The sequence below is a fragment of the Grampus griseus genome (genome assembly GCF_964374135.1).
Source record: "Grampus griseus genome assembly, chromosome: 5".
NCBI lineage: Eukaryota > Metazoa > Chordata > Mammalia > Artiodactyla > Delphinidae > Grampus > Grampus griseus.
This window is the reverse complement of record NC_138998.1, coordinates 78,376,730-78,390,857: the sequence shown is the minus strand read 5'-3', so window position 1 is coordinate 78,390,857 and position 14,128 is coordinate 78,376,730. Positions and strand designations below refer to the sequence as shown.

The following is a 14,128-nucleotide window of genomic DNA, read 5'->3' as shown; positions in this document are numbered from 1 at the left end:
AGTATGTCCTCAGTAAATGTTGAGTCAAGCAGCCTCTATTCTTGAGGACAGGGGATATGTCTGATTCACACATAAATACTCAACACTTAGGGCAGTTCTTTGCACACAATAAGCCTTCACTAAATATGTACTGAGTGAATAAATGAATTTACAACTATGAATATATGATGTTTATATTAGACACCTGGTACAGGAAAGAACATTGGGCTTTTGGGCTTGAACTCTAATGACCAAGACTCACATCCCAGGTCACCAGATATTTAACCAGAGCAACTTCCTTAACCTGAGTGCCTGTACTCACCTGTAAAATGGGGATTATAGTTTCTCCATCACCCTCACATCAGACCTGCAGAAGGTATAGTTAACCTAATGGAGACCTTGCTTAGGGACATGGTCCTGTTCTTATCAACCTTCAAGGCAAATGTTTCACGTTAGACGAAGGGAACTAATTATAGAGGATAGTGTGAATGTATCTGTATTGAGATTTTGGGATGTATTGTGAATAGCAGGGGCTTAGCAAAGAGGTATGTGGTGGTCAGAATGTGGTGATCACCTATTTGGAAGCTAAGTTCTTCATTTTTCAAATTATTGTGGTGACATCTATTACTGATAGTATCAAAATGCTGCACATGATTTCTGGGAAGGCTTAAGCACTAGGGAAGGGTAGGCAGAGGGTCTTGTGAGATGTACTTTTAACTATGGCAGATGTCAAGGAGGGTGTGTTAATTCTTTACAAATCAGGTGAGCGTATCAAACTGGCAAAGGCTGAAAAAAATTAACCTTGCTAAGAGCTTAGGGAAACAGGCACCCACAGGTACTAAGGTATTATAAATGGGCACCCCCTTTCTAGAGATCAGTCAGGCAGTACTCATTCAAAGCTTTGAAAACTCTGGCCCATCCTTAGTTAAATGATTAGTAAAGATACTTGTAAAGACTTTCCTATGGAAACTTCCATCGCAGTATTATAATGGAGTAGAAAAAAAATAAAAAGCGAACATACATGCAGAAAGAGATAAATGGCAAGAAGGTCACCAAAAAGTGGCCCTATTGTAGACTGGTGGGATTTCAGGTGACTTCTTTCTTTCTTCCTTACATGTTTCCATAAAACCAGCCAGCAAAACAATGTATTTTAAAATCAGAAATAATTTAGGTATCTGTTATGTATCCTGTTCAATTCTGAGACCCAATTCCTAGAAGGGTATCTGACACACAGCAGGCATTCTATAGAACATTTGATTGTTGAATGTATGTAGATAGGGAATTGGTAAGCCATACAGTAGATTTATACATAGCTACTACAACTCATATTGTAGAACTGAACTCACAGGTGGTAAAAAATATTAAGGGGAGAAGGTAATTAATATTGTGATTGCATTAAAAATATGTAGTATAGAAAAATGATCTAATTTTTTGTTTTAGAAAAATGTATAAGAAAAGTTTGGAACAGCAAAAATTAACATTGGGAGATGATACGGTTAGGGATTTTTTTTTTTCCTTTTGTAGTCCCAGGACATATTCAAGCAGAATCTGGATAGCCATCTGCCAAGGATCTGTATTGGGTGGGAAGTTGGTTCACATCATCTGCCTTAGGAGTCCAAGATTCTATTCTTCACCCTAAAAGAATGCTCTGAAAACTATAAAGTGCTTACTATCAATAAAATAAAAACTCTACATCCAAACGAATATTAAAGTGAAAAATACGAATACAAAGAATTAGAGAGTGTTAGTAACACTGAATGTTACCGTGCCAAATGCTTTATGTACACCATTTCAATGTGTAAGCACAATCTTGTAACTTAGGTATTGCTGCTCTGTTTTCTTTCAGATGAGAAAAACAGACACAAACAGTTGACTTGCTTGAGGTCACATAGCCAGCTGTTGAACTTAAGTCTGTCACTTTGAAGCCATGCTCTTAATTAACTAGGAAGGAATCTTAGGGAACATTTTAGTTCAGCTCTTTTGTAAGAGGCAATTTTCCAATCGTGATACATGAACCCTACACATTCATTTATTTATGCTTCTCAGTGTCTTTTATTGTTGAGATCTAAAACTCCATTTACTTGGACAGAATATGACCAATTGTCTCATTAGCTCATAAGCAGCTAATAGGACCACAGGGCTTGTATTACAAGATTTGTTTATACCACAGTCATCCCTCAGGATCCTGGGCGATTGGTTCCAGGACCCCTGTGGATACTGAAATCTGCATTTGCTCAAGTCCCTTATATATTGATAAAATGGTGTTGTTTTTCTATAACTTAAGCATATCCTCCTATATACTTTAAATCATCTCCTGATCACTTACAATACATAAAATGTAAATGTTATGCAAATACTTGTAAATACAATGTAAACAGCTGTAAACACTATGTAAATAGTTGAAAAAGCAGCAAACTCAAGTCTTACTGGAATTCACCCACCCCCACCCCCCAATATTTTTGATCTAAGGTTGGTTGAATCCACAGATGAGGAACCCACAGGTATTCTTTTTTTTTTTAATGTCTTTATTGGAGTATAATTGCTTTACCATGGTGTGTTAGTTTCTGCTTTATAACAAAGTGAATCAGCTATACATATACATATATCCCCATATCTCCTCGCTCTTGCGTCTCCCTCCCACCCTATCCCACCCCTCTAGGTGGTCACAAAGCACCAAGCTGATCTCCCTGTGCTATGCGGCTGCTTCCCACTAGCTATCTATTTTGGTAGTATATATAAGTCCACGCCACTCTCACTTTGTCCCAGCTTACCCTTCCCCCTCCCCGTGTCCCCAAGTCCATTCTCTACATCTACATCTTTATTCCCGTCCTGTCCCTAGGTTCTTCATAAACTTTTTTTTTTTTAAGATTCCATATATGTTAGCATACGGTATTTATTTTTCTCTTTCTGACTTACTTCATTCTGTATGACAGTCTGTAGGTCCATCTACCTCACTACAAATAACTCAATTTAGTTTCTTTTTATGGCTGAGTAATATTCCATTGTATATATGTGCCACATCTTCTTTATCCATTCATCTGTCGGTGGACACTTAGGCTGCTTCCATGTCCTGGCTATTGTAAATAGAACTGCAATGAACATTGTGGTACATAACTCTTTTTGAATTATGGCCACAGGTATTCTTTAAGAAAAATAAATACATAAACGCCATGTGAGGAACACAAAAAGAAACACACCTGAAGACTTTTGACCAGGGATATTCTTTTTTTTTAATAAGTTATAAATACTTTTAAATTTATCAATGTTCATCAAAGAGCTCCCAAAGTTATTAAATCTTCTTCATTTTTCAGGAATTATTAATTCCCAGAGCAGACCACCTGCAGAAAAAGATGTATTTTAGAAAGTCAGGTTTCAAGCATCATGTCAGACCTATGAAGTCAGGGAATTAAGATGCTAGAAATGAATGCCTCAGCTGAGGACTATTAACTAACTGCCACAATTATTCTAAACCAGTCATGAAATAAAAGATCCACATTTTAAAATTCTAGTTCTGTTTAAATAAAAACATCACGGAAACTGTTCAATCCATTACAAGGTTTAACCTTTAAAGGCTTTGTTGAAGTAAAAACTATACATTTATTTATTTTCTCAAAAACATCTTCCACAAAAGACTAAGGGAGTTTACTTTTGCAGATACTAAAGAGAAGAGACCTGTAGCCTCCTCCGTTCTAACTCAAGTGTTTGGCAAAGATCCATGAAGTGGAAGGCAGAAGGTCAGCTCTGTACACAAGCATCTCCTGTGGAAAGTTACTCAATCCCAAGGGCAAAGTAAGGGTAACACTTCTGAAATGAATTTGGAAAGATCAAAAAGGGAGAGCAGCAGAGGATGGGGTTGCTGGTGTACCAGGCTTCTCTCCAGACAGCTGGCAGCCACGCCACCCCCACCCCCATCCCCCATCCCAGAAGACAGGAACAATGCTATAAAGGTAACTGAGTAATTTGGGCTAGCCAACTCTTCAAGTCTAATTCAAGCGCTTCCCTCACCTAGCTATTCCCTGCATTTGGTTTAGAAAAGAAGATAAGCCTTAACAACAATATAAATATATAAACTCTCTCTTTTCTAAGGCTCAAAGGAAGAATACACTTAAAGATAAGCAAAAATGAAGCCACTCAACATTTCAAGAGATAGCAGTCTATATAGCATTGCTACCGCTTTTGTTACTGGCTACTATACATCAGGAGGGGCTACCCACTGAAAGCCTCTGGGTACAAAGTCCTTGACAGAAGAGACCCTGTGTCTTCTCATCTTGGCATTTTCTAGAGTTTTAAACAATAGATATCTATTGAATGAATAAATGTTCAAATAGCAGAAATGACCCTTTTTCTTGACTCTCAGGATCATATTTTCATACATCATCAGTTGTCTCTCTGTGCGTTTTGTGTGTGTGAACTATTAAGTTCTGTTAAGCTTAATAAATACTGAGTATCACCACCACTCAGTGCCGGTCCTTTAATTTCTTTCAATGATTTTAGCCCCCGAGCTGGATTCTCTAGGTTCCTCCTGGCTCCTAAAGGCAGAAAGATACCAGCAGCCATTTCCTCTTTACATTTCTAAGCAGGTTTTAGGTTCCTCTAGTTTCTCTTTCAGTAAAAGAAGCAGTCAAAAGATAGAAGTGACTAGAATCACCACCATCACACCCTGTTATTCCTTACGAGTAATTTTCAAGTCTCTGCCTTTGCCGCTATTAAATCTTTAGACAATTTATATTTATTTATACCATCCCTACTACATCTTCAGCTTAAGCCAGTGGTTCTAAAGAGGGGGACACTTGAAAGTTATCTAGGAGCTTCTGAGTCAACCGGTACAGTTCAGGGCTCAGGCTTGTGAATTTTGGAAAACATTCCTCGGGTGATTATAAAGGTACACTTGCTTTCATACTAAGTCCAATTTACTGGATTCAAGGTACAATTAAGATCTATCTTATTTAGAAAATAACATTAAAATCTACAAAGGTTTTTGAATTAAGGAAGTTTCATGATCATTACTGGGAAGATCTAAGATTGCAAAATATTTTTCCTTTGAAGCTATCCTCGGAAAAATGTGGTCTAATAGTCTAAGAGATACCAAATAACAGTGCAGACAGTAGCACTGGATTTTACCCTACAGTCACTGACCTGGTTTCTGAGTTATATACACCTATGCATTTCAACAACAGGTCTTTGTAATTAGCATTCAAAATAAAGTTTTAGGATTGAAGTTCAAGACTATGTGTAATCCTAAAAATGAATATGTTGGAATAAAATCTCATTAAGTGCAAGGAGTGAAGTATAAAGTGCTTGAGATTTGGAGAGTAAAAAAGACCTAGATTCTAGTTTGAATGCCACCACCTATCCACTCTTAACTTGAGAGTCTTTTTTTGACTTCACTGTCCTTCCATTTCCCCATGGGGGCCAGGGAAATAGGACACCTGGGACCAATGTAGATCCAACCACATGTTCTTCCTCCAAAAGTAGTATTATGCTGAAAATTTTAAAATGATTATTCAGTTCTTGGAAAGGCCCTATGTGGATTCAGATTCTTCTTTTTGTAACCAGGATTCAAAAATAATCAGGACATATATTAAACAGACCTCAGTAGAATGTCTGCTATCCATGACTCCCAAGATATGGCTTCTGTTCTGGTTTCTCTTTGACAGTTTACAAAGCCTATTCACACATATATCATTTAATCATCATAATGACTCTAATGAAGTAGTTTGGTCATGTACTGTTCTCTCTCCTTTACACATGAGAAAACTAAGGTTCAGAAAGTTAAGGACTTGCCCAAGATCGTACAATCAGTTAAACATCAGGTCTTCTAAGTCCAAAGCTCTTGCATTTTCTTTTATACACAAATGAAGTACACAGGAATCACTCTTACTCTCTGTCCCAATAACATAGAAAACCATGATATCTTCTGGTCCTCGTGAATATATGCTAGTTATAGCAATAATTGTATCACCTGTGAGGTCCACATGAAGTCCAAGAGACTTCTGATGCTCCTAAAAATTAGCATTTTTAAAAATCACCCTTTTTGTCAAGGCAGGCTTAACCCTAAGCAACAGCTAACAAAACTGACTAGGAAGAAAGTTAGATTAGGAACAAGGAAATCATGTACAAATGTTGAGATTTCATGTCTTTGAAATAATCAATAGTTAAACTTTTTAAGAACAGCTCCCCACAACCATATTTACTTATTTTACAAAATGATTCACCATGGGATTTCTTTAAATAACCATCTAATCTTAAAGGCACTTAAGTATATCTTGTATACACAGATATCATACCATGTGTAAAATCACAAAATATATTATGGTTCTCTTTTTATAAATGAAAAAAGTGAAATCCAGACAGGATTAATGTCTTGATGAATATAGATGTAGCTAAAGTGAAACACATGCTAAGCTAGAGAACAGGAGAAGCAAAGTTAAGCCTCAGGACTTCCAGCCTAGACTGTTCTCCACTACACAGTGATACTTCTTATCAGCTGGGGACAGGTTCCTTATCCCTCCTTTTTCACAGCTCAGTGAGGAAGACTGGCCACATGTAAAATTCCAAAGAGGCAGGAAAGAGGTGAAAGGGAAAGAAGCCAGGCTCTCTATTACTCCTACATTGGTATGTAGCTTTCGCATTATCTCTCAGCTATTATTATAAGTGGTGGTGTGGTGTGGATCTTACAGGGGAGTAATAGCACCAAGCAGAGGGAGCCTCTGGAGACAGAGGTTCCAGTTCTGACCCTGCCTATAAGAAGTCACTTCAGAGCTTCCCTGGTGGCGCAGTGGTTGAGAGTCTGCCTGCCGATGCAGGGGACACGGGTTCGTGCCCCGGTCCGGGAAGGTCCCACATGCCGCGGAGCGGCTGGGCCTGTAAGCCATGGCCACTGAGCCTGCGCGTCCAGAGCCTGTGCTCCGCAACGGGAGAGGCCACAACAGTGAGAGGCCCACGTACCGCAAAAAAAAAAAAAAAAAAAAAGAAGTCACTTCATATCTATAGGCCTTAGTTTCCTCATTTATTGATTTAACACTCCTCTATTGAGCACCTACTATGTGCCAGGCACTGTTACTGATCCTGGAGGTATGCCAGTGAGTAAACAGAAACCTTCTGTCTCAGAACTTACATTCTAATTGAAGTAAAGCAATTCGGATGATAAATAAATACAAAATATGCAGGCAATGGTGTAGCCCAGCCACTAGCCATATGTGGCTATTAAAATAAAAAAACAAACATACAAAAAATTTAGTTCCTCAGCTTTACTAGCCACATTTCAAGGGCTCCACAGCCACATATGGCTAGTGGCTACCATATTGTAGAGTGCAGGCACAGAACGTTTCATTATCACAGAAAGTTCTACTGGACAGTGCCAGGATAGAGTGGGGATAGATGGGGAACGGATGCTATTTTAGATGGAATGTTGAGGGAAAGCCTCTCCAATTAGGAGGCTTGAAAACAGATCTGAAAAGAGATCTGAAGTGAGGGAGAAAACATCTGAAAAGAGATCTGAAATGAGGGAATAAGTCAAGTTGCTATCTGAAGGAAGAGGTTCCAAACAAAAGGAGATAATTTATTTGTGGTATTGTATACACATCACTTAAGGTCCCTTTCAGCATTAAAATTTGAATTCAAAGTTCTTCAAACAATGGTCTGAGGTTTTAGTTTTATTAGAATAAAGCATGGTACAAAAGAAACTGTAACAATTCCATTTCTGTTTTGCAGAAAGCAATGCTTCCATGTGCTGCCTACTCCGTATTTAAAAACACTTCCTAAAAACTCACAAGATTAGAAACAAAAAGTAGAGAACATTTCCCTTTTAAGTCAGACAACTGAATATTTTGAACTTCCTAAGTCGTGATTCCTCTGTCTCTAACATAACTCTAAAGGCTTTGCCAAGCCCTTTCTTGAAAGCTTAATTCTCCCCTTCCCAAATCCACCAAACACCTCTAATTTTTTTTTTTTTTTTTCGTCTGCACCATGCATCATGCAGGATCCCTACCAACCAGAGATCAAATCCAGGTCCCCTGCAGTGGAAGCGTGGAATCTTAACCACCAGACAGCCAGGGAAGTCCCACCCCTCTTAATTTATTAGCATCATTTATTCCGTACACTAGAAACTGAGACGTTATCTTTCCAGTGATACTTAGGCATATTAGGTTAACCAGGTGAACTACCTTTCAGACAGAATGCTGCCCAATGATCACTAAATCTGTAAAGCAATACACAAATTTGAAGCAGTCAGCCTATGTATTACCTTCCCAATAAGAGAGTAGCATGCTCACCATTTCATATCTTAAATCCCAGGGCTCTCATGCATTCCTTGTGGGCCTCAATTAGGGGTCCACAGTTCTCTTCTCCTTTCTCAATGATGCTATAAAACAAAATGTACTTGTTATCTAACAAAGTAGGCACTAAGCACATTAGTGGTAAAAAAGCATGCAAGACAGTGATGGGGAGTGAGGCCAAACACGGATCTCACTGAATACAACTGGAGTTTTAAAAAATGCTATTATACCAAATGGCTTTGTTTTATTGGCTCCTGTGATACCTCCTTGCCCATGAAAATGTCCCACAGATAACTAGTTTTGGGGGGGGCACGGAGGAATCTGATTAGAAGAAATAATTATGCATATTAAATATTGCCTCTAGACAATATCCAAGGAATAATACCGCTCTATAATGAAATAAACTGAATAAAAAGTTAATGTTAAATGGACAGAAAGAAGAGCTTTATTTTTTGCCTATCGCAGAGGAATTAAATTTTGATTCTGCTCTACATTCAAATACACCTAAGTAAATCTACTTCTAACCACAAGACACCCAACACAAAGAGCAAAAAACATTTGGCTGCCAAGAGCAGCCTGATGAGCCCCACTCATGATGATCAAAGAACTTTTTACTTATAAAATTCACAAAGGAAAGACTAGGACCACACAGCTTTATTTCTAAGGGCCTGAAAATGTAATTTTAGCACAGAATCAAGTTAAGCCAAATTCAACTACAAAAAAAAATTGACTCCTGACTCTAGATATTTTGGGAGAAGCCATAGTGGTCAGAGATAACTGATGCAGAAGTAATTTAAAGAAAGGTAATTTAAAGAAAGGTTCTCCTTCCTTCTAAATCCTACATATCCTTCAGTAACTTTAAGGGCTGTCTGCTTGGGATAGCAAGCTCCTTGTGAAACTAATAGCTAGCCCTCCCTGATCGTTTACTGAATGCTGTAAATACTGTGCTAGGCACTTGATGTGGCTTATAGCACAGTAATCCTGGAGGCAGATACTTTTATTAGGCCCATTTTACAGATATGAGGCAGATATGTTAAAAAATTTGCTCAAGGTCACAAAGCTGGTTTGGTGGACCAGAATTCAAACCCTGACACTGGATCCCAGACTCTTAATCATGATAAAATAATATCTGAAAGTTCAATAAGTACTTAAAGTGTGTAAGTATTGTTACCGATCATAGTAGTCTTTCAATTCTCCCTTCACAGTATTATTTGCAAAGTACTGAGTATTAATAAAAAGCACTGAGCTACTACAACTTTATTCCCCCTCTATGCCACTTATGATCTCTTTACTTTCTATGTGAGGACAAAAAGGGGCTGGAGGGAGAGGTGTACATTCACGTTATCTGAAGATTTCTTCTGAGATTTGTTCCACAATAGAGGCTGTATACCAGCGGTCCCCAACATTTTTGGCACCAGGGACCAGTTTTGTGGAAGACAGTTTTTCCACAGGGTTGGGGCGGGGGGAGATAGGTGTTAGGTCAAGCTGTAATGTGAGTGATAGGGGAATGATTCAGGCTGTAATGAGAGCAATGGGGAGCTGGGGAGCGGCAGATGAAGCTTCACTCGCAGCTCATGGCCTGTAGCTCATGGCCCGTAGCTCATGCCTCGCTGTGCAGCCCGGTTGGGGGCCCTTGCTGTATACAATAAGAACAAACAAAACCTTTTGCGGGTTAATGGTACTGTAGATGTACTATTCTCAACACTATAATGTCATCTATGTCATAGCCTGGTTGATTTTTAAATCATCTAAAAGGGGTGGGGTTAAGGGGATCTTCCCTACTGTTAAGAAACGTACCCTGTCCTGTGTCCTACTATGTCTAAATTTTGGGAGAAATTACCAGAAAACTTACTCTTTGATACTGCCAAACCTGGTACAGCAATCATTAACTTTAATGCTCCATTAACTTTAAGCTCCTTTAAATCAAGCAGCATCTTTACCCGTTTCTACGTCTTCGGACCTAAGGCAGTGCTTGACCTATAACAGATGCTGAGAAACCCTTTGCAGTAAAGAATGAACGGACGAAGCGAGCCCGATCTCTCTCCAATCCCCTCATGTTTCCCCAGCCTGAGCTATAGGATCAGTCTGCAGACAGCTGACTGCGAACCCTACAGGGCTCTACAACCCTCAAGAGCGCCGCACGACAAAGCGAGGGCCACGACCAGCTCCACGCGGCGCAGAGGCGCCCGAACGCAGCGTGCGAAGCCTGCCGGCCGCCCCCTCCCTGACTGCGCACTGACCACGCATCGCGCGCCTTCTTGGTCTCCGGGCAGGCGCAACAGGGCTTCAGAGGCTTCTTCTCCTGCGACTCAGATGGGGCAGGGCTTGCGGCCGCCAGACCCGGCATTTTTCGCGCCAAAAGCAGCAACTAGTACAGACGCCCTAAACTCTTCAGCCTCCGCAAACGCCGCCGATTAGCCCGCAATCACTTCCGGCAGTCGCTGTGAAAAGAACAGGAAGTCCTACCTCCCTCTGACAATTGGGGGTGAGGGGAAGGAGAAGGGATTAAAAGGGAAAAAAAGGCGCGTGCGCAGAAGAGGCAAAATAAAGCCATTAACGCGAGAGCGCCTCTTCGGCGCAGGCGCAGAGAGGCGAGATGAAAGTGCTGAGTTTGTAAATCGACTTGGGGAGGACCCACAAAGGATGAAAGTAGTAAGGCTACTCAGAGATATCTCAACCCTACACCCACCACGAATGTCGAAAACCGAAGCCTGAGAAGGTGAAATGACTTGTCCAAGCCAAACAAGAGAAACCACTAGCGAAAGCCAGTTCCTCTTGAATATCAGATTAGTTCCCAGTATTTTACGCTCAACATTCTCTGCCTTTTTATTGTCCTCTCCACCCCCCTTCAGTTTGAACAATCCAATTCACAAGTTTTGAAGAAAAAAAAAATTCCTCTGCTACTCATACCTCACCCCACACGCTTTAAATCCTCAGCTAGTTGGTATTCATAGCTCCCTCTCCAACTGATTTGATTTCAGTATGAATTGTCCAGTCACAAGGCAAATATACCAGTTAGAAAAATGCTTTTTCCTCGTCATTTCTCAAATTCAGTTAACACCTATCTACCTAAGTAGATAAGTAAACTGGTGCCTACGTTATTTGCAATATAATGCCCATAACCATTGCGTTTTTTTTCTGCAGAGAATTGTTGGAGAAAGAATGAACTTATTTTTTAAAGCAGGACTTCCGGGCGTTCGTAAAACAGCTGCCTAGGGATAGATATTTTGGGTAATAAAACTTTCAGTATCACCTAACCGAGGTTTGTTTCTGTATTTCAGAGATTTAGCTCAGGGAATCCTGAGGTGTGTCTGTGAACTGGTGCCACGTAGGAGTAACTTCTATGTGTGTATTTTCGAAGATACTAAGACCATCCCCATTTCGTCATCTAAAAACTACTAATTAGCATGAATTTTACTTCATTCTGCATTGATATGTTTAATAATACAACATCCTGCCCTTACATTCTCCTGAAGTCACCCTTAACCACTATTCTTTCAACCAGCTGTTCACTTATCTTGCTACTCAGAGTGCTTCTTGAACTGGCAACATCGATATCGCTTGGAAATGTAGTATACTATAAACACAGTTCAACAAATCAATGGGGAAAAGAAAATAAACTGGAAAAAATTAAATTCCACATCTAGATGTGAAAGGACAAACTAAGAAATTAATAGAAGATACTAGAGGAGATTATCTTTATACCAAAGAGTGCGGAACAACCGGTTAGACGACATTTCAAAAGAACAAATTTTAAGTAAAAAAACTGATGAAGTTAATTACATGAAAATAAAGGTTTGAGGATTTACAAAGGACATGCTAAATTATTTAAACTGTTACCCATACCTGCCCCTAAGAGCTAAAGGATCCTTACCTTGATTTATCTCTTTGCTTATTTCAAAGCACCTGGTATTTGTCAAAGATGTTTTACAGCTGTGCTTCCAGGAACGTGCAGTGGTCAACCAACCTGAACCGGCTCTGACTTCACCACAGAAATGTTTCTGCGCAGGTGAAACCTGGCAGTGTCCAAAAGTTACCTTTGCTTCATTACTATGCTAAAATCTCCACCCGGGGGGAAACTTGCACTTTGCTAGGCACAATCCATGCAGTGTGCAAAGAAGTGTGGAAGACTGCACGTGCCCCAGTTGCCCCTGAAAATCTCCTCCCATTTCCTAGAGGCTTGATTATGTCCCTGCCTCCTAACCACTTAAAATTCTTTTACTCCTCTCCCCCGGGGGAGAAGGTATATTTAGAGCACAAGCTCTCCACCATTCCTTGATCAATGAATAAAGTTTCTGCTCTGCTATGCCAAACCCGGGTTCATTTGATTGGCGTTTGCAACTCCAGGCAAAGGACTGAGGGGTCACCGACCTGTTGGGGATCTGTAACAAAATAAGGAGGCCATTAGACTGATGTGGCGCTAATGCCATGGCGACCTACATAAGCAAACCAAAATTTAAGCCTATAAATGCCTCAAGGTTAAAAAATCAAAATGCTGAAGGCAACCAATCACAAGCAGCTAACTAGGCTTTAAGCTGTAGCCAGTCAACAATTTCCTTACTTTTCTTCCACCTTTTTTCTATAAAAGCCTCTCCCAGAGCTCCTGTTGGTGAAGCTTTCCTAACCACTTCTGGTTTGGCGCTTCCTGATTGGAATCAATTTTTCCTCAATTAAACTCTTAAAAATTTTAATATGCCTCAGTGTCTTTTAACAGACACTGTAGACAAAGTTAACAAATAGATGACGAACTGGTAAAAGATATTTGAAATATCTAAATCCAACATGGGATTAATGTCTAGAATACTTATGGAACTTAGTAACAATAAGAGAACAGCAACCTCAATAGAAAAATGGAGAAGAGATATGAACAGACAATATATAGAAGCAAAAATACTCAAGCAAATTTTTTTGTTTGTTTCTCTGCCTATTTAACACTGGAGAATATGTAGAATATGTAGAAGAGAAAATCCAAGGTCAGCACTCACAAAAAGGGCTGTTCCAAGAGTACTAATCATAAAAATGGAAAATAAAACAACAATGAGGTATCACTTTACACCCATTAGACTGAAATTAGATTAGTACTTGGATAATGCCAAGTACTGATGAGTATGCAGGAATCCTTGGGAATGGAGACTGGTCCTGCCATTTTGGAAGGCAGTTAGGCAGTGTCCAGTTAATTTAAGAATAGGTGCATATCCTATGACTCAGCAGTTCTATTCCTGGATCTATATTCCAAAGAACTTCCCAGCAAGTCCTTAAGGGAACATGTTATGGGGATCATTGTCACAGCATATTTATGTAGCAGGGAACTGGAGGCAATCTGGGCATTCATCACTGGGGAGGTAGATAGGGAAATGTGGAGTACAGGGTCCGAACTAGAAGAAATTGACAACGTACCCACATAGTAAAATGCACACATTTTAAAAATAGCATGGGTAGTGGAAAAAAGTCAGAAAGAGAATAGATACATAGTCCAGTACTATTTGCATATATTTAAAGAAGGTGTGCAAAAACAAAAATACGTGTATGAACACATGTGTGAAATGATTTGCTTATTTAAACAGAATGGTTGCCTATAAGGAGAGGCAAGTGGGGGCAGAGAATAAAGATAAATGCAACTAAAGTACCCTTGCAGGGACCAATGATGATCATGTGTCATGCACAGAGGACAATTAAGTCCTGCACCTGAAGACCAAGGACAACTATGCTGGTTGCATCCTGCTCTATGCAGTTTTGAAAACACTGCTTTATGGGGTAGAAATGGAATTTAATTATTTTAATGTCCTCTTTCACTACACTTTTAGGTGGTGTGGAACAAAGAGACTACACGCTGAGGTGGTGTGGAAAATTTTATTCTAAGGGTTAAGCCACTT

The 14,128-nt window shown here is 39.6% G+C and overlaps 1 protein-coding gene across 1 annotated transcript; it reads right to left on the bottom strand.

Moving 5' to 3' along the window:
• Positions 1 to 3,184: 3,184 nt before the first annotated feature.
• On the bottom strand, positions 3,185 to 10,745 carry COX17 (cytochrome c oxidase copper chaperone COX17). Its single transcript, XM_082654571.1, has 3 exons — positions 10,496 to 10,745; positions 8,253 to 8,341; positions 3,185 to 3,317 (listed from the first exon to the last, which is right to left on the bottom strand). The coding sequence occupies exons 1-2, from the start codon at positions 10,600 to 10,602 to the stop codon at positions 8,257 to 8,259; spliced, it is 192 nt and encodes a 63-aa protein (XP_082510697.1). The 5' UTR covers positions 10,603 to 10,745; the 3' UTR covers positions 3,185 to 3,317; positions 8,253 to 8,256.
• Between the last annotated feature and the right edge of the window lie 3,383 nt (positions 10,746 to 14,128).

What these genes read in the sequence shown, in the direction of transcription:
- COX17 (XM_082654571.1), bottom strand. Translation starts at nt 10,602, where the DNA reads ATGCCGGGTCTGGCGGCCGCAAGCCCTGCCCCATCTGAGTCGCAGGAG. An exon ending in AAGAAGGCGCGCGATGCGTG is followed by an intron (nt 8,342 to 10,495) that starts GTCAGTGCGCAG and finishes TTTGTTTTATAG; the next exon opens with CATCATTGAGAAAGGAGAAG.